At 39.2% G+C, this 20,721-nt stretch overlaps 1 protein-coding gene across 2 annotated transcripts in view; it reads right to left on the reverse strand.

Moving 5' to 3' along the window:
* Positions 1-20,721, reverse strand: part of PDE4D (phosphodiesterase 4D) — a 578,516-nt gene that overhangs the window by 177,106 nt on the left and 380,689 nt on the right. For both annotated transcript variants that reach the window (XM_060092912.1, XM_060092913.1), the window contains exon 5: positions 17,679-17,728. In XM_060092912.1, coding sequence (XP_059948895.1) covers positions 17,679-17,728 — 50 coding nt within the window. The remainder of the gene's footprint in view (positions 1-17,678; positions 17,729-20,721) is intronic.

Raw genomic sequence — 20,721 nt, forward strand, 5'->3', positions numbered from 1 at the left:
CTGTTTGTTGAAAACTCAAAACAGAAAATGGGGTCAAGGATAGCCTCTATCTATTGGGAAAAGCAGAATTCATACATTGATTTAGTGCATCTTGTATTCACGTCTGAGGGAAATAGAACTAAAGAAAATAAAGGCAATTAATCAGAAGCATGCATTTTTTAAAATAGTAAAACACTACAAAAAGAGCTAGTTGGGTCCTTAGATATTATCTAACCTAATATTCTCATTTTATTGAAGAATAACCAGGTTGAATTACTGACCAAATGTTAACCAGGAAGCTGGTGACGGAGCTGGGGTTATAGCTCTGCTCCCTGAACCCTGAGGTCATTGATCTTTCCACAAGTTTCACGAGCCCAGTGTCAGATGCAAAATGAAGGAATGTTAATAAATCACAAGCCATCACCTCTCTTTTGTAATAGCAAATGGTCCTGGGTGAAAAGGGCTGTTTTGCTGGGATGCTGGAAGCAGTCCTAAATCTCTGTGGTTAGGTGGTGATCATCCGTTAACACTCCCATTATAAACGTCTGGCCAGGTGGGACATTTCACTAATTCTGAAGTATTTGGGAAATGTTCAAGGTCCATCATTGCTTATTGTCTGAATTTGATCTTTGGCTCTTCTGAATCCTTTTTTTTTTTTTTTCTTTTGAATTCTTATGACACTTACTCTCTGTGGAATCCTGGGACTAAGATTCATGGTACCTTTTCATGTACTTATGTACAATTATATCTTGCCAAGTCCTTGGGGGTGGTGGGACTACATCTTATTCATTTCTGTTTCCCTGAAGCCCAGAGCACAGAATTAAACATGTTTTGTGGACTGGTTAAAGATAAACCAGTGTTAATTTTATTAGTTCTAGGAGTAGGGTAACAATTTACTTGTCCAGAGATAAATTATCCAGAAATTTATACTATTCAACTCCAATTAAGTAGGTGAAATGAACTCCAGAATACTAGTTAAGTGAAGTTAAAGACATATTTGTTATATGCATTAAATATCCTAAAGCCTTTCCTCTGAAATGGACTGCCCCCAAACCCCATTTTTATTTTGAGTTAATTTGCTCTTATTTTAGGCTCAATGCAACAGCTTGGTAAACTGGTTTGTCAAGGAGAAAGGAGCAGCAGATCAGAAAAGATGGCATTAAGGCCAGTTCAGTACCGACATCAAGAAATGGCCATTGGGGGCCTCCCTGGTGGCGCAGTGGTTGACAGTCCGCCTGCCGATGCAGGGGACACGGGTTCGTGCCCCAGTCCGGGAGGATCCCACATGCTGCGGAGAGGCTGGGCCCGTGAGCCATGGCTGCTGAGCCTGCACGTCCAGAGCCTGTGCTCCGCAGCGGGAGAGGCCACAACAGTGAGAGGCCCACATACAGCAAAAAAAAAAAAAAAAGAAAGAAATGGCCATTGGGAGCAGGAGATGAGAAATTAAAGTGCAGCCAAGTTTGGGGGCCTCTGCAGTCGGGGGAAACGTCCACAGATCATTAAGGGCATCTGCGAATGACAGAGAAGTATAAAAGCAGATGTGCATAATGATGACCAGAGCCACTAAAAATGATTTAAGTACACTCAGTACACGCCTTTAAGGGATTAAGAAGGAACATAACACCTTTTAAAGATTTTTATTCCAAATAGTTAATATAAGATTATGATCCTTGGTTTTCTAGAATATTTGACATATAGAACATTTTCTCCTAAATGAAATGTAGGTAATCTAGGCACTGAGATAAATCAGGCTTCAGTTCTACATTGGAATCCAAGTATCAACCTATTTTTATCCTATATATAATCCTATATATCCCATATATAAGATTATAAATCTTCATATGTTTCAGAACCATTTTACGTCCACTCAATAAAATCATACAATTGGTAGTTACTAAATCCTACACATGGTCCTTCTTTCATCTTTTACAACTATCTCTTCCTCTTCCTTTATATTCCCAATATCCAGCTACTTTGCTGGTGTAGGGCCTTTATTGGACTTTATTCTTGAACAGTGTCATTGTCCTCCAACTGGTCTCCAAACCTTTGATATTTTCTTCCTTCACTTTTTGGAACTTTTAAAAGATTCCCAGGTGATTCTAATAAAGATAAGTTTGTGAACCACTATCCTAAATGTGTAGCACACCATTCATTTGACTCTTAATTACACCTTACAGTAGAACTAACTCCTTTAACGACAGACATTAGATGTCTCTGATTTCTGAGCTTAGCTGCTCTTATAAAATAGTTGCCTTTTAATAAATATTCACTGTTCGTGAAAGGTGCGGACTCCTCCATTTTCACCTTCTCCTTCTATTTATTTACCAACTACTTGCAAATTCTTAGGTGCCCTTTCTTCCAGAAGACCTGTATCTTGCTTTGGATCTCCAGCAGAGAGGTACTCATGTTTTCTCTGCTCTTCTTTTTAGAGATGTCATTTGATGCCTAAGCACAAAGACACAAAGATGGTGGGTGGGAGTGGCTCTCTTAGCTTTAACTTTTCCTTGTAGGGAAGCACCTCAGGGGATCTGTCACAGGTATAAATCTACCCTTCTTTGAAGGTCTGATTTGAAAGCAAATTGGGCTACATTCTGCACAAAAGGCATTTTAAACGTGCAGGTGTGACTGCCCAAAATAACCGCAATACTTTGAACATTTATAGAACGTTTCCTTGAATGATATCAAAACAATTCAGCTCATAAAGCCTCAGGAAGATGGTGGACAAAATATCCAACTAATATATAAATAGGGATTGACTGCATTAACTCTGCTGGTTTTTTGTTTCAAGTCCCGCAACAACAGGAAATGTAAGTAGCGAAAACTAATATTTTTTGCAAGCTGCCTTCAAATGGCATTTTGAGACTCTTCTAGAAAATCTAATCCTTTTTAAAGGTTTGCTGAATTTTTGTTACCAATTCACAGACACTTATTTGTGTTCAGAACCTAACAATTTTTTTTTTGGCCTTTAATTTGACCAAGTGTTAGCTTCTATTTGATGTTCTAAAGTAAGGAAACCTATTGAACAAATTAACAAAAATGGACTCCACCTGTGGTGAAGGAGAAATTAGTTATCTAATTGATTTTTTTAAAAATTCAAGTATAGTTGATTTACAATGTTGTGTTAGTTTCAGGTGTACAGCAACAAAGAGTCATATAAATCTGTCTGATTCTTCTGGTTAATATTATTGAAATGTGTATCTTTGTACCATGTTTCTCCAAAAAGCCTGAGAAATCTAATGTTTTCCTGTTTTCCCCTTTCCTGGCTTCTTCTACCCTTTTTCCTCACATTCATTGCTGTGAGCTCAAGACTTCCAAGATTCAGAATGGGAACTGGGGTGCATTCCCATTTTCCTGTATTTGAAATCTGTTGTAAAGTAAATATTTGTTATGAGTGGAATATGTCTGAGGACTGTTTATCATACTATGGTTTTTATTTGGCTTTGTCCTAGCATATTAGTTAAAAAAATTTTTTTTTGCCCCATTTCAATCGTTTCTTTGAAGTCTTGTTTTGACCAGCTGCTGAGCTTTTTGTGGCTGTCCATTTACATCACTTTAAAAAATGGTACATAAATGAAATTTGAACAAAATGAACAGTACTTTCACATTGTTTCAAAATCAAACATGTTCTTAAGGAATCTGATTTGTGGCAGATGGAGAACAAAACCTTCCAGGGGGAAGGCTGTTAAATGAGTCTTAATTGCTTGCACGTGAAAATACAGTGACTAAGATTGTGTGCACAATTAGGAATTTAAACACATAGAAAAGGAAACAGGCAGACATTTTTGCAGGCATAGCTGGTTTCTTATGAACACAGACAACAGAAGAAAAGTTAGTAAGGGAAAATGCTTTTAAGAGAAATTCAGTTGTTTTCTTTACTTCATTCTTCCTTGTGTCAAGCTTCCAGATCTAAAGAGGATTCATTTGCCTCTGAAACTCACTGATGGAAGTGTCACAGTACACTCAAGAAAAAAGAAAAGTTTATTCAAGAATTAGCATTTCATTTTGAGTTTCTCTTATGTGCCAGATACTAGGCTTGGTGCTTATACATCTCATTTAATCCTCATTGTAACCCTCTGAGGTAGGTTTGTTATTACCTACATTTTATAGATTAGAAAGTTGAGGCTTACAGAATAACTTGCCCAAAGTCAAATGGCTAAGAAGTGGCATAGCTAGAATTCTCTGTATTGATTCAAGGAATCCAAAGCCCACCCTCTTACAATGCCTACTAGCTACACCCCTGGAAAAAGATATATACCTTTGTAAGAAACTAACACTCAGGGTGGCTCCATTTCCGGTTTCAATTCTGTCATGCCTTTCTGGTGTTGGGTGACATGGTGTGGTGAGGTTGGAGGAGAGGCCAGAGTTGGTCAGGTCTGGGGAAGGCTGGATGCTGGAAAAGGTATAGTGGGAAGGCATGACTGGTCCTGGGTGAGGGGTAATGGAGACGGCGGTCAGGGCTGAGATGCTAGAGACAGAGGCCAGGGCCTGCTGCTGGCTGGGTGGTTTCAGAAGCTCAGTCAGAGTGTGAGGTAGAGGGGTGTGGCGGGCAGGTGGCAGCATGTAGTCAGAGGTCAGCACCTCCATGGCTTTGGAGGCAGCAGCCATGGGGCAGTGAGGTGTGGCCTGACTGATTCTGTCCTGGCGCATGACACTCTGTCTATCTAGCTTCCCAAAGCCTGGGCTTGGGCTCTCCTCTTCACAATAACTCTGAATTTCCAAGTGGGTAGGCTGTGCAGTGTTCCACAGTGACCTTCCATCGGCCTTCAGAGATTTCAGCCCGTCTCATCCCACTGATGGATCTAAACGCCTTTTCTCGGGGACCTCAAATTCTCCTTCAGATTCTCTCTCCTTGGAAAACCTGCACTTTCCTGGAATGGAGATACATAGGCTGGTTCTAAGGGGCCTTTGATGAGTGCCAGTGTGCGGATACTCTTTTCTAAAGTTCAAACAATGAACCTTCGGATGAATTTAGAATGCCAGCTCCTTCATACACTGGGGCCTACTTCAATGTTGTTCTCAGGAAGTGGAGAGGCTTAAAAAATAATCCTTCTCTCTCTATAATCCTGTATCCCTTAAAGTAAACCTAATTAGGTGGTGACTTATTAGACAACAGTCCATTTAGATGACTATTAAACAAAGATCAGAGGAAGGCAAATTACTCCTTACTTTGATTCCTACACTTGTGAGCAAACCAGAAGCCACAGGCCATGGCATCCTGTCTAGATCTAAGCATAAGGGAGGCATCAATAAATGGGTGTGGATCAAATGATCAGGAAGTCACATGATTTTTGTGCCTTCAGAGGAACTGAGTTCCCAGGGATACATTAACGAACAGGTACCATCCTGCATCTCTAAGAACCTTAATATAATAAAGAGCAGGTTACTGAGAAATATATTAGTAAAATAAATCGTGGATTGAGGCCAACCCTCTTATTCCCCTATAATCAATAATTATTTTTGGCCCACCAGCACTTATTTATTTCCCCTTTCTAACAGCACCCTAATTTCTTTCAGGAAATTACTTGGCATTTCCATTAGATAATCCTAACTAGAAAACAGTCCACAAGGATCAAGTACTCACTATGTGCCCATGCATTGTGCTTAGTTTTTCTTTAATGTCATCTCAAATAATTTTCACGAACTCCCTAGGAGATAATTACTATTATTCTGCCCACTTCAAAAATGAGGAATTTGAGGCTTTGGGAGGTTAAATGAATCGTTTGAGGAGAAACATCTGAAAGTGGCAGAAGTAGAACACGAATCCACGTAATCTGGCCCCATCACTTAGGCTCTCACCCCTACATCCTATTACGTGGTCTGGTGAAATAGCCTGATGCCCTGTTCTCCTTTAGCCAAGACCCAAGACCCAAACTAGACCCACTGGACCCCTTCACTGGAATTTGACTCTTAAACAGAGTAACAAAGAAACTAAAAGCAGTTGCAGGGATCTCACTTGATTGATCCTGCCATGAGAGTTTTCCCTTACCTTTTGGCTTTCTACTACTCTGAAGATGTACTGATTTCTTCAACTCTGATCCTCTAGCCTCCCCACTAATTCTTAGGGAATCGGAAATTCTCCCAAGATTCTTCCACTAAATCCCATTTTGCTTAACTGAGCAGAGTTGGTTTTTATCTTGCAACCAGAGGGTCACTGCTGATACACCGTTATCGAAGGCGGGGTTATAAACCAGCCTAGGAGAGAATTGTATGGAATCCTCAAAGAACAGGATGCTGAAGCTCTATAGGTGCCCGATAATAACTGAATAGAGGCAGTGAGAAATAATAGTGTGACAAGTGCCAGGCTCATGTCCTCTGCTGCCCGTTCTATGGAAAGGATGAGGGGTGAAGCTCTCCCTGGCCAGTGGGCTGGGACACACCAGCCCTCTCCTTTATCTATGGCACCTTCAGCAGTTTCCAGTGAATGGAACCTGGCTGTGAGGATCTGGAGAAACACAGACTCTATGAGGTGTGGCTGAAAAGTGAAAAGGAGTCCTAGAGATGAGACCATTTCCACCCCATAGAATTCAGAGGAAGTTATCTCTTTCAAAGTATCAACTGGGAAAACATATGTGTGTGTGTGTGTGTGTGTGTGTGTGTGCGTGTGCTTATTCCATATATTGCCATCACTCTAACGATGTGACACTCTGTCTTGGAACTGCTTTCAGAGTCCACATTATACTTCTCTCAAATGCCTCAAAATTGTCTCATCCCTTGGAGTGGCTACATTTTTAGAATTAGCCTCATCCAGGCTAATCTGATATCTTATTTGGTGACTAAGGTTGGTAATCATATTGGAACTAATATTTTTGGTCAAAAGTGAAGCATGACGGTAAACCAATAAGATGGCTTTTTCTTGTATGGCCTGTAAACTGTCTCTAAAGCCATTCCCCCAATGCTTTTATCAATGGCAGCAGGGAGAAAAAAGTGTACGGTGTACAAAGATGACGACTTTGAGGATCAGCATGAATGACACAACCAGACACTGTGACAAAATATTTACATGGATTGTCCTGTATGTTCCTCAAAATCAGGAAAGTATTATCACAATTATTATTGTTGTTGTTGTTATTATTATTATTCAACACTTTTAACAGAAAAGACTCATGGCGTTTGAGTAACTTTTCTCAGGTCACAAAGTGGGTGAGCAGGAGAGCCAGCAATGAAACCCAGACCTCCCGACCTCTGAGCCCTGCACTTATTCCTCTATGTACATTCTGACTTGTACATCAAACAAGCAAACAAAACATACAACATTTTGAAATTTTTTACAAAATTAAAACCTGCTGGAAGAGAAAACCTAGATCTCTTTCTACATAAACAATTTAAAAGAGCACAGTCAGTGACAGAAGAAGCATCTTAGAGACCGTCCGTCACATCTTCCTCAACTGAGGTCTCAGTTCCCCGACCCATCGTTTGCTATTTTCCTCCTTGGTGATTCAGAAAACCTTTCTTTTACTACTCTTACTCCTCTACATTCTTGTGTTGCTAAGTTTCCCCTAAGTTCCTCAAGTGGTTTCCCAGACTTTTTCCAGTCTCTAAGCTAAATCACACTGTAGACAGCCTCCTGGCTCTCTCAGAAAACGATCTCAGCCTGATCAATTTCCTCCTTCCTCCCTTTCTTCCTACTTTCCTTATTTTATCAACTCATTTATCCACTCATTTACAAACCCTCTGTTTTCTATTTACTTAATGCTCTCTGTCATTCAACAGAACACATTTTATCTTTCTAAATTCCACAGACCTCTAGGATAATGGTCGTAAAGCTCGGTGGAGGTATCTTATACCTCATTGGGTCCTGAGAGCCCAAGCACAGTCTTTTATTTATTTATTTATTTTTTTTTTCATTATTAGAGGTTTCTTTTATTTTTTTATTTTCTTTTTTATTAGTTTGTGCTTTATAACAAAGTTAATCAGTTATACATATACATCTGTTCCCACATCCCCTCCCTCCTGCGTCTCCCTCCCTCCCACCCTCCCCATCCCACCCCTCCAGGTGGTCACAAAGCACCGAGCTGATCTCCCTGTGCCATGCAGCTGCTTCCCACTAGCTATCTATTTTACATTTGGTAGTGTATATATGTCCATGCCACTCTCTCGCTTTGTCACAGCTTACCCTTCCCCCTCCCCATATCCTCAAGTCCATTCTCAAGTAGGTCTGCAAGCACAGTCTTTTACATCCAAGTGACTGAATGAGTGAAGGAGCAAACCCATTAATGAAGTTCTCCACGTGGACAATTCAGTGTGCAATATGCAAATACCAGAAACATACCCAGAAAAAAAAAAAAAAAAGACGTGAACATCCATTTGTTTTGCTAGGCAGGTAGAAGAAAACAGTCCAGTGAATTAGAAATGCTTTCAGCGTGCCAACAGGGCCAAAAAAGAACCACAAAAGAGAAGATAGCACACTAAAAAGCACTGGATATGTAGACATCAGAAATATCTAGAGGAAGTGTGTTTGTGGCACAGAGAGCTGGGGAATGTCATGGCTAGAACTGGTACCCAAGCAAATGATAATGGAGATGAAGAGCCTACGGTGAGTCTACACACAAAGAGAAGATGAATATCACCCCATGGTAGAAACTGTTATCTCAGGGATTAACAGTGACCGGTCCTAGAAGCAAGGTGAGTGCAGAGGCTCAAGCACTGCCCTATGCCGAACCTTCTGACATCCTCACTGCTCACACACACTGTGGGGTCCTTTCCTTGTTGATGCTCCTGCCCTGGGCGCTATCACACAGGCACTTCAGTGGAGTCAGGAAGAGAACTGTGAGAATTGAAGGCTTGAGGAATTCTACCCCACAAGCAAAAATCCTTTCCTTAGCTTATAAAACTCATTCCTTAGGGTTTCCCAAAGGGTTGCTCTGTATCCACAGATCTAATCCATCCTCCATCCTACCCTCCATTCATACATGTTCCGTAATAGACAACGTAGGTTCATTTTCTGCTGTCTCTTCTTTAAAAGAAAGAAATAAAGTAAGAAAGAAAGAAAGAAAGAAAGAAAGAAAGAAAGAAAGAAAGGAAGGAAGAAAGAAAGAAAGAAAGAAAGAAAAAGAAGAAAGAAAGGAAAGAATAACTTTGGGGAGAAGATGACAGCAGGTTGTGTGTGTTTCTGCACATGGATCAATACATTTTAAGGGAGGGAAGCCTCTAGTTTCTGCCTTTGAGTCATACTTAATCTACACTTTGTCATTTGAAGCTATATATTGAATTATCATAAGATTTAAAAGAGATTATGCATGTAGAGTCTTTAATAGATATCAAATGTCAGAAAATGTTAATTTTTATTAATATTAGTATTAATAATAGATCCAATTTTTAAAAAAGCATTTTCTGAGATAGTGAAAGAAAGAATGCTGAGTGAAATCCTCATTTATTCATAGAGTTAAATAACTCAGTGTAACACTCAACTAGGAAAATTTGGGAAATTAGACCCAAAGGAATTTTCATTGTTTTGCCCTACCACAGTCTTGTATTTGAGTGTGCCCAGGGGAATACTTTTTAAGGCATACATGGGTGGGAAGCCCTTTGTGGATAAAGGGAGTGACTTAAGAATGCAGCTTTTGTTGTTTCTTTCTCTTTCTTTCTTTCTTTCTTTTTTTTAAAGGAGACTTGGTACAGTGTGTGAGAAGACAAAAAGAATACAGTTACTAAACATAACATTTCCCAAACTCACTCCCACCCTCATACGCAAACATGGACATGATACTTCATTTTCTTCTAGGCGAGGGGCAAGCTGGCCTAATTAAAATTTGTATACATTTGGAGAGATAACAGGGATGATGACAAGGATGGCACAGATAATAATGTCACCTTGTATTTCCTTTGCTAATCGCAAAGCACCTCACACATATTATCTTGTTTATCCTAGGCTGTGTTGTTTGTTGGATGGGGGGTGTGGGTGTCACTATATACCTTTTCCAGAAAGACAATGATTTTCCAACAACTTTCCAGCAATGAAACGTCAACACTGTCCAGAGCAGCACTCTTGCCTACTTCATTCAGTATCCGATTATTCTCCCAAATTTGTCTGATTCGTTAATTTGGAGCATTTGTTAAGAATATAGATGCTGAGCCCTATCCCAAAGATATTGTTCTGCACTGTCTTGGAATCTGTTTTTTCACGTTTATTTTCAAGGATCCCTTGGGGGTTCCTTAGATCAGGCAGGTTTGGGAAATGTTGCATTTTTCTAACTCGAGGTGGTGAGGAAGGGATACAGGCTAAAGGGGACTTTGGTGACTTTAATGCCTCTATTTTCATGGTAGCTTTTCTGATCGACTGGAGGATAATAGAACTGTCTTGTCATAAGCTCAATAACCACCATGAGTGCTGCCCTATCTAAGGCATATTATTATCTGAAAATACAGTGAATGCTCACTGGGGCACAATAATATTGAAAGGTCATTTGGCAGTGTCTCGTTAGTACCTTTTCTAGTGAGGAGAGGCAAACAGAAAACTGATCTGAGAGATACTTACAAGTTTGTCACCAGATTCTATGTAAAATGGTCCTTTGCTAGTTACCAGTCAACATCCAAAAATGTCATAAATTAAATACAATATACATAATTAAAATACATGAAATGTGTGCCTATTGCTTACTTAGAACTTTAACATATATTCTTTAAATTAGGTGCATTTTTCTACATTATAAAATTTTTCTCATGAATAAGTTATTTAAATTTTTTATTATGGAATTTTTGATACTTAAATAGAACTCACATATTATTTAGCACTTGGGTTGTTTTCAGTCTCTTGTACAAATGCACAATGCTGTGATGAACACCTGTGTGTATGACTTCATTTTTCTCTTCTTTACCCTCACTTCTCAATCTAATCACTCACCAACTCTCTGAAAAGACTTGTGAATCCATTTCCTCATCTCCACCCCCAACACCACCACCCCAGTTCAGATCCACATGATCTTCAGGGGATACTTGGCCTGTAACGGCCTTTGGATGAGTATGAGGCTGCTGCTAGTCTCTCTTCTTTTCAATCTGTTTTCTATGCAGCTTCCAACATTGTCATTCTAACATATGTACTTGTTCCTCTGCTTAGAAATGACTGATGATTTTCCATTGCCCGTAAAATATAGTCCACTGTTATTTACACTGACTTCTAATGCTTTTCATGCTACTGCCTTAATCTACTCTTGGAGATCATGTTCTGTTGCTCCCATACACTTTCAACTCTTTTTGTTCTTTACTGTCCCCAGTCCCCTGAGCTGAACCAGCACTCACTGTTGTTGGTCCCTTGGCATGAGGTGTTCTCCTTCTAACCATATGGAGAACTCCACCTTCTTCTAAGTTCAGCAGGGAGCTTCCCCTAGGTAGAATCACTTGCCCTCTCCTTCAAATACATATATGTATTTGAATTTGCTTCAGTCGTGGCACTTAGCTTGTTAATTATTCATGGTTCCCTTTGGTGTCCCCATGTGACTTCCTTGAAGCCAGTAGTCACCTTTTACTCATCTCTTTATTTCCAACACCTACCTTATTGCATGCCACATATAAGGTACACAGAAAATATTTGTTGACCAAATGTATAATAATGGTAATAGTAATAATAATAATAAAATTGAAGCAATAATGATAGTTAATATTTGTTGAGTACATTCTGGGTACCAAGCACTATGCTAATCACTGACTTAGAATTTACTGATTAGAAAATGAAAGCTTAGAGAATATAAGTAAATTGACCAAGATTACATAGCTAGTAAGAGGAAAGTTGGGTTTTCAATCTATATGGTTTCACTCATAACCTTTTTGTTATTCTGACTCAATGAATATGCAGTTTTGTTTAATTGTTTCAATTAAAGTTATAACAAAATACCCAGAGCAGATATTCAGGCAGTACAGTTACAAATAAATTATATTTTCCCATGATTGTGACATTCACTTGTTTTCTTACTGTTTAGAAAACCAAATATAACTTTAATCAATTCCTGGTCAAAAAGTGATTGGAAGACCTGGTCTTTTTACAAATTAATAGAGATAACTCTACTTATTTAGTGAAAGTATAAGAAGGCAAAACAAGTTAGCCTATAAGGAAGAAATCAGGCTTTGACCCCTCTAAAAGATCATAAATTTAAGTAACAAGTAGTCATACTCCATGCACTTAAGCAAATCTTTTAGTTCAATGTTTTTCCCGGAGAGGTCTTTTTAATATGGGGATTTTTGTAAAAGTAAACTCCTCTGGCTCAGAAAATTTAGAATACTCCACATGCATCAGATGTATTAAATATAAAAGTAAAACAAGCAAAAAATTCCCCGCAAAAGCCAATGTCTAACACTCACATACACAATTTTTATTTTTTTATTAAAGCTATTAAAGTATAATGTGTACTCAGCATTCTTCAATCACATTCCTAAAAGAGCTTACTGCGCACTCATTCTCTGTAATCATTAAAGCGTTGCCACAATCTTTGCTCTTGTTAAAAGAAAGGAGAAAAAGAGCTGCATGATGAAGCTAGTGCCTGCTAGTGGCTGAGGAGGAGGGTGAGACTTCCAGGGCAACGGCTGGGTCCTCATCCTCCTCCCACACTCGCTGCCCTAACATTCATTTTTAGTTCGATGTCCCCTCAGCCCTTACGTATTGCTCTCACTGAGGTCTCTTTTGCCTTCTTTAGCAGCTCGTGCTTCCAACTACTATATGTTTTATATATATATATATATATATATATATATATATATATATATATATATATATATATATATATATATTTCTTTTCACGTTATGTACACTAGTTGTTTTTATTACACACACACTCACACACACGCGTGTGCACGTGCATGCACGTGCAGATTTAAAAGGCAAACCTACATAAGTCACTAGCATTGCTATTGTCACATAAAGTAGTTGTTTAGTTTCCTTTCTTTAGTGGCACAAAGTGTTAAATGATTAGTCCTGGTAATAACAAAATAACTGTTCCAGTTAAAAATCTTTGCTTTTTTTTTTCTTCAATGGATTTTATAAACTGCTTTGTGCTTTAGAAGAACAATAAACAAACAAGAGTAACTGTCTTCTTGTATTCTGACTAACTAGTATATTTGGATAGTTTACTTTTTAAATCCTCTGCTTAACAGATTAAATTCTATTGAAAATGCACTCTTTTATTTTATTTTTTTTAAGGAGTTAGGAATATTCAGGGCAAAAAATGTGAGTGGAGATATACCAAAATTTTTTTTGGACTAAAACTACTTTTGCGTTATTTTACGCTTGTCCCTGCACTCCCTCTACAGGTAAAGAGTAGGCAATTGTACTAGTTTTGTTGCATGGATAGAAGTTGTATTTTCTCCTTAGTCTGCCAATCTTTACTTATCTGAGGGCCTCTAAGATATAGGCTGTGGATATTTAAAAAATAGCTCTAAATACAAAGACCTGTCCAGTGAGAAATTGGGACAGGATATTTTCAAATTTTGGGGGCCATATACAAAGAAAATCCAATGCTATAATTATTACCCAGAAATCAATATCCTGTAAGATTTCTTTTACTTTCTCCAAAACATATACTTCCATGGTGGGTCTGAAGGCTACCCTAATTTGATGGATAATTTTATAGGGTTATGTATAAGAAGGATCCTAGGCTTGGCAAAAATGAGTCCTGCATTTATTCCTGGCTCTGCCTCTAAGTAGCATTTTCTCTCATTAGGTCTCAGTTTTCTCATCTTTAACATAGAGAAGTTTAAATAAATTTTCTCTCAGTTACATTCTCACATGAAAATCCTCAGTTTAAATACGATTAAATAAAGGGACAGAAAATATGGAAATAACAAACATTGTAAAGTGATATCGTGGAGACGTGACAAGGTCTCATGAGATGGCCACAGAACTCTTTCCTTGAGTGAATAGCATTTGAAAATGAAATGCTCAAGAGAACCAATTGTGCCCCAAAAGACATGGCTCTACACCAAGACCAGGGCTCAGTGTCACAACGCAGGTATGGCTTGGGCAGCTCTGACCCTTTGCTGCCCTCTCATGTTTCAACACACTCTTTAGTTCTGCTCTTCACCATCCGCTAAGGACCTATGCACGTGAGCCTTGCACTAAGTATAGGGATTCCTAAAAATGCCCCATCATTACTGTCTGCAAACAAAATCATAAATGAAGTGCACGAGTAAGGCTGCCACATCATCAAGGTCCTCCTCCCCTACGCTACCCGTTTTTAAAATAGCTTTAGGAACAACAACAAAATGTCAGGCATGGAGGAGGGCTGTAGGAAGAAACACTTGGTGAGTTACTCATGACAGGCTTCTGTTCCTCATCTAACGTACCTCCTTGAATTCCTGCAACAGCACTGAGAGGAACTCCTATCTCCGTTCTTCAAACGAGGGAATAAGCGTATGAGAGAGACAGGGTTTGCACTCAGGTCCCAAATGCCACACACCAGTCTTTTTGTTATATCGCACTAAAGGACAAAGAGCCATTTAGCGGGAAGGCTCTTTTCTAAATGCACAATTGGAAACTTTATTTTTTAAAAAATTGTTAAATCGTTGTAGAGCTAGGTATTTACCTATTATGTATAGATATAAAATCTGGCAACTAACTAACATGCTTTAACCCTAATGATATAAAATCAAACTTTCCTGGCTTTAACACATGTCAAAGGGAATAACCTCTAAGGGGGAAAAGAGTAGTCTAGGTTCTATGGGAGCCAGTTTTAGAGGTGTAGTCTGACAGAGAGAGAGAGTTAAAGTTCTCAACTCTTCTTTTATAAAACTCAAGGAGTTGACTTACAGAGAGTTAATTTTCTGTCTTCAAAGTTCTGTGACTCAAAAATAAGTTCTTCAACTTTGAAAATAATCCTGAACAACAGTTTATCATCCACACCACAAAGGCACTGGTGCCTGTGGCTGTGATGAGAGGTCGGGATACAGTGCTGGGAGCAATTAGAGGCCCCACTTATAACAGGCACAAAGGAAGTGTGTGCATTTTGACCATTTTTGTGGGGGGGGATCCGTAACTTTTACTCCTATGACCTTCCCAGTTGGTCTTTCGCTCTTCCCTTTCTTTTTCTCATCTCTCTGGCCTGTCCTTTCTATCGCCCCTAGTTACGTACAGCATGAATCCTAAAAACAAAAACCAATAAAAACAACAACAAAGAAGAATAAAATGATGCACTGAGTGCTTACTCTATGCTAAGAGCATTGTACAAATGAACTCATTTATTTAGCAATAACTGTATGAAGTATGATCGCTGTTTTGTAAATGGGAAAACAGGCAGGGATAGGCTATGTAACCTGCCCAGAGCCACACAGCTATCATGATAGAATATGGCTTGGATTCTGGACATGCAGAGCAGCTTCCCGCTGCCTGCCCCCCAATTCCAGGAGCGCCCTGTCAGTGCTGTTCTATGGAGCTGCCCTCCAGAGGCGCCTGGCGCTGTCCACCACAGCGGCCTTTTGGACCAAACATAAACTTACCTGCATGCTACACTGTTCCTCTAGAACCTAAGAACAATTTCTAAGAAGGCCAAGTTCCTCTTCAAGCATGCCCCACTGACTCTTTTTAACACTCTTCTCCACTGCACTCACTTGCCAGGGAGCAACTTGGAGTTAAGTCCTGAGCAGTCAGCTGCTGAGGGCAGGAATTCACAAGCACCACCTTTTCTGTATGTCTGAAGTCTTCCATCGAAGTCTCAACCACTACTGTTTTCATGATTTATGGTCTTCAGGGCATACTTTTTCAGAATGAGCTCAGAGAGAGGAATGTCCCTTGCTGTTGCCCTCATTCTCTCACCCCCCATCTGACTTTTTCACCTTGGTTTGCTATTCTTGGGCAAGGAAAAAGGCTTCCATTCACAAGTCGTTTAATTTCCTGTTGTGCTTTGGGATGAACACAGCCGCACAAAGCCCTTAATGACAGTTAATTAGTTTCCCTTCCTAAATAAGATATTTCTAGAGCCTCACGGTCCCCAGGCCTCAGGTCAAGATCATGTGGGTACAAATGAGGCCACATTAGCCCAGAGTTCTGTGTCTCACAGTCCCCTCTGGTATTGCTTCCAGGCCTCAGCACTACATGAAATTTCTGGAAGCTTCGACGGGGCCTCTCCTATGTGTTCAAGGCCAAGTCTGTGCCCTCTGAGTGCAGCTACTCCTTCTTTAATCAGTGCCAGACGTTGGCCAGGGTGGCCGGACAGCTGCCCTGACCACAGAGCACCCACCACCTCTTGGTGGACACAGCAGCCTCCACTGGTACCTGCAGCTGCTCTTCTGGTAGGATGCTCTGTGGGGCTGGCTCATATGTGACCTCAAGCTACAAGCTTTCAGGGACCAAAAGAGCACTGAGTTCTGCACAAACTGTGATGTCAGAGGAGTCTTACTTATTGCAAAGATAAAGGGGGTGACAGTCTCCCTCTTTATATGGGTCAGGTCTAGTGCTGGGAACAGGGCTGGGGACCAAGTTCCATAAGGTCTCTCTCATTAGAGGCCCCAGGTAGATTTGGGCTCTTTCATATTAAATTGGGGTTTCTGAAGAAGAAATCTGTTACTCAAAGAACTTACTTTAATCTGTAGGAATTTCAATTATTGTTCATCTCTTGACCAATGCCAAGAAGAAAATGGGTAAACCAGACATAAGACTAGGAAATGCCAGTTGAAAATCATCATCAATAAGATCTTGAAAGATACACATGGAAGATAACCAATAATGTAACAGTCAGTGGAATACAAGTCCCATTTGAAAGGCATTCAGGAAAGACCAACATTAACTACTGTCCCAGAATCACTTTGATGTGGTGACCACAAAGGAGCCCAGTTGAAAGGTCCTGACTGGACATGATGAAGTTAACTTTCAAGCAAAGTAGAGTCACTAATAATGTAATAATGAGCTCCTCTGCATACTATGAGCTGGAGTCCCAGGAAGACACTTGAATCAAGTGAAGTATTGGTCTAGTTTGGAGAATATGTTAATTGTCTTCTGGTAATAATTTTAGAAAACATGGGTTTTCTTCTCCAGGCAATTATTTTAATGAATCAATTGGGGTTTCAAGAAATGATCAAATGAGTTCAATTTGGTTTCAGGTTTAGCAAAATGAGATCATCTGTTCTGTTTTTGGCTCAGCTGAGGTCAAGCTCCATGTCTAAAATAGACTAATAGGAATCAGAGTAATTTTATTCTTCTGACCTCTATGCCCCTCATCCTTCCATCCAATTCTCTTCCCCAAACATCTGTTCTTTTGATCTCATTGAACTTTTCTGTATTGTAAAAGTACTTCTTCTCTCCTCTCCCAGACTGAATTTAATCTCAACTCTCTGGGTCCAAATCAGGAGTACTGGAATGGTGTTCCTTCCTACACACAACTGGGAAATTCATTAACCAAGAAGGTACCTTTTATTTATGCTTTGACTTTCATTAAACCAAGCTACTGTATATTAACATCATGCTGATAACACAAGCTCGGAAACATGGTCGGCATTTTGAAGGTAATGCTATCTCTCAACATACAAATGCCCAGAGCAACACTCAACCAAGTAAGAGCAAAAATTTAACTTGTTTTAAAAAAATGGCACATCAGTTAAATTTTTCCAATAGGTTAAATGGACAGCTTGTGAGATCAGTGAGAAAAATGATAATATAGAGAAGAAAGGATTAATTTCTTAAAGATTTTAGAATTGCAGAAAAAATTGGTGCTAATAAGGTTGAATCTTGGAAAATATACTTTTTTCCTAGATGTGAGAAGAATAATCTCTCAGGTCCTTCTTACCTGTTAGGGTGGCTTTGTTGATGGATGGTTGGTTGCACATGGGTGATCTTCTGACAAAGAGAGAAAAATACAGAGCTGTAAATATATGATACTTTGTTGGTCTGAGGACTCTCTGAGTCATTTCAGATATGCCATTTAAATTTAAGGATTATTTTTAAGTTAGGACATGCAAATGAAGATTTCTTTCAGACTAGCCAGTCAAGTTCCTAGGTACCCTTTGTACTATAGTTCAGATCACGTGTCAAAAAAAAAAGCTAAATCACATGGTGATAGACTTTGGGGTAAATAAAGCTGATGTAAATGTCACAGAGACAAGAGAGAAGAGGAAGTCCTTATTGATTGACCATATTCAATTAAGCCAGGGCTTACAGAGCAAACACAGACTTTCTGAACTTGAAAAAGCAGTCAGGCTACAATTGGTTTCTCTAATACAGTGTTAAGAAACGTTTCTTTTTGGCATAAATTCTCATGATTGCCTATACGTTATCAGAAGTGAATGACTCCTTGTAAACTATATTGCACTTTGAGAAGCTATTGTACTTCAACTTTTTCCTTTCTATTTTCTTATATTAAGAAACAACCCTGATCCATTTGTTAGAGAGGTATATTAATGATGGGTCCAAATAGATGCTACAGAAACTTTAGAAACACTATAAACTAAAGGTACTTAAATCAATTCTATTTTGTATTCTCTAATTTTTCAGATGTTGGTGAAGTTTCACACGATGATTATAAACCCCTTGGGGTAAAAAAAAAAAAAAAAAAAACACCCCATGCTATTTGATTAACTTGTATTCCCTGCAGAGCCCAGCACAATGTATCCACTGCTTAATCAATTATGTTGAATAAAATATCATTTATGGAATCTCCATTAATTTTTTTTTTTTTTTGGTACACGGGCCTCTCACTGTTGTGGCCTCTCCCACTGCAGAGCACAGGCTCCAGACGTGCAGGCTCAGCGGCCATGGCTCACAGGCCCAGCCACTCTGCGGCATGTGGGATCCTCCCGGACCGGGGCACGAACCCATGTCCCCTGCATTGGCAGGCGGACTCTCAACCACTGTGCCACCAGGGAAGCCCTGCATTAAATTTTTTTGAAATGTAACCTTAAAAAGTTGTTACTTACAATTGAAAGCTCTTAAAATTAGTGATCTTTAAGAAAATTTTAGAAAATAGATACATTCAAGGGTGTCTGAAAAATGTTTGTTTTCATTTCTGGGGGTTGTTTGTTTTGGTACTTCTAGTAGTGGCTAACACTTAATAAGGACTTATTGTGTGTCCCACGCGGTGCTAAATGAGCACTTTAGATGAATTATCTCATTTAATCCCTCATAACAAAGCTTAAGGCAGGCAGACTCATGGTTCTCATTTTACCAATGAGGAAAACACAAGCTTTGGAAATTTAAATCACTTCTTCAAAGTAAGAAAGCTGAGATTTGAACTAAAGCAATGTGATTCTAGGGCCTGCACTCTGCTATGTTGCCTTATTTTTAGGCTGCTTTCGTGGAACCTGTGCAGATGGCAGGTTCCTGCAGAGCCCTGGTCCAATCTGCCTTCCTAAGATGATGAATCTCTTAGCAGGGCTGGAAGATACATGGGGAAAGCAGTCTGGTACTTTTTAAATTCCCACTGCCTTGGTTCCTGTCAGCATCTGGCTCTGTCTTATTGCTCTTAAATTTACTGATATCAGTTTGGGATTGAAAATTTGCATTTGATTGAAAATGCACCAAAATTTACTTCTGAGTTATTTTAGTTTTTATTATGAAATAAAATGGGGGAATTTGAAACTTAACTAATGCTTTATAAAAAAGAAAGGTTAATGTTTAAAACTGCTACTCTGAAATAGTTTTGGTCTATATACTAATAGATATCTACTTGCTGAGAGTTTATCATTCAAATCATTTATATAATGATTGCTCCTTTTTAGTCCTTGCTCTGTGAAAATTTAGAAAGCATTTATTTTGTCTAGGAAAGGCATCAAAGAAATATTTTTAAACTTTTCTACAGTTTTGAAAACCACATCATGGACTTGTTTCTTATTATCTTCTTTTGATTTCAATCCTACAACGGGCACTTGGGAACTTGATATTTCAACAAGTAACGACAAGCAGAAAATATCAATCACTTGATCCATGGCTACGGTGATAAATCAGATAATGAAGAATGAGCCAGAACTCACTTCTGGAATGGAAAATCTCAAGGGCAAGGAAGAGCAAGGGGACAGGAACCAGCAGAAAGTTAGCAAAAGTCAGCCACGTGCAAGTGAGGACCTTCAGGGCTCAGGGTTTCAGATGCATCCTTCTAGGCTCCTTTCTTTTCTTTTTCTTTTTTTTTTAACATGTGAAAATAAAATATTTATTTTCATACTTATTATATAATATGGCCTTTTGTGACTGGTTTCTTTCATGTAGTGTAATGTTACAGTTCATCTGTGTTGTAGCATGTATCAGTACTCTATTCAAACAATATTTTATTTATCCATTTGTCAGTTAATGGACATTTGTGTTGTTTCCATCTTTTAGCTATTGTGAATAGTCCTGCTAAGAATGTTTATGTACAAGTTTTTGTTGAGCACCTTTTCACTTCTTTTGGGTGTATACCCAGGAATGAAATTACGAGGTCATATGGTAATTTTACGTTAATTTACTAAGGAACTGCCAGACCTACTATAGAATGGACTTGAGGACACAGGGAGGGGGAAGGGTAAGCTGTGACAAAGTGAGAGAGTGGCACTGACATACGTACACTACCAAACGTAAAATAGATAGCTAGTGGGAAGCAACCGCATAGCACACCGATCAGCTCGGTGCTTTGTGGCCACCTAGAGGGGTAGGATAGGGAGGGTGGGAGGGAGGGAGATGCAAGAGGGAGGAGATATGGGGATATGTGTATATGTATAACTGATTCACTTTGTTATAAAGCAGAAACTAACACACCATTGTGGGCTCCTTTCTTGTAGTAAATAGTAAAGATGGATCATGCAAGCTAGCATATGCCTTCCACAAAATCCAGCGGTGAGCTTGGGAGTGTTCTAGTGGCACCG

Source organism: Mesoplodon densirostris, chromosome 3, assembly GCF_025265405.1.
Source record: "Mesoplodon densirostris isolate mMesDen1 chromosome 3, mMesDen1 primary haplotype, whole genome shotgun sequence".
In the NCBI taxonomy this organism is placed as follows: Eukaryota; Metazoa; Chordata; class Mammalia; order Artiodactyla; family Ziphiidae; genus Mesoplodon; species Mesoplodon densirostris.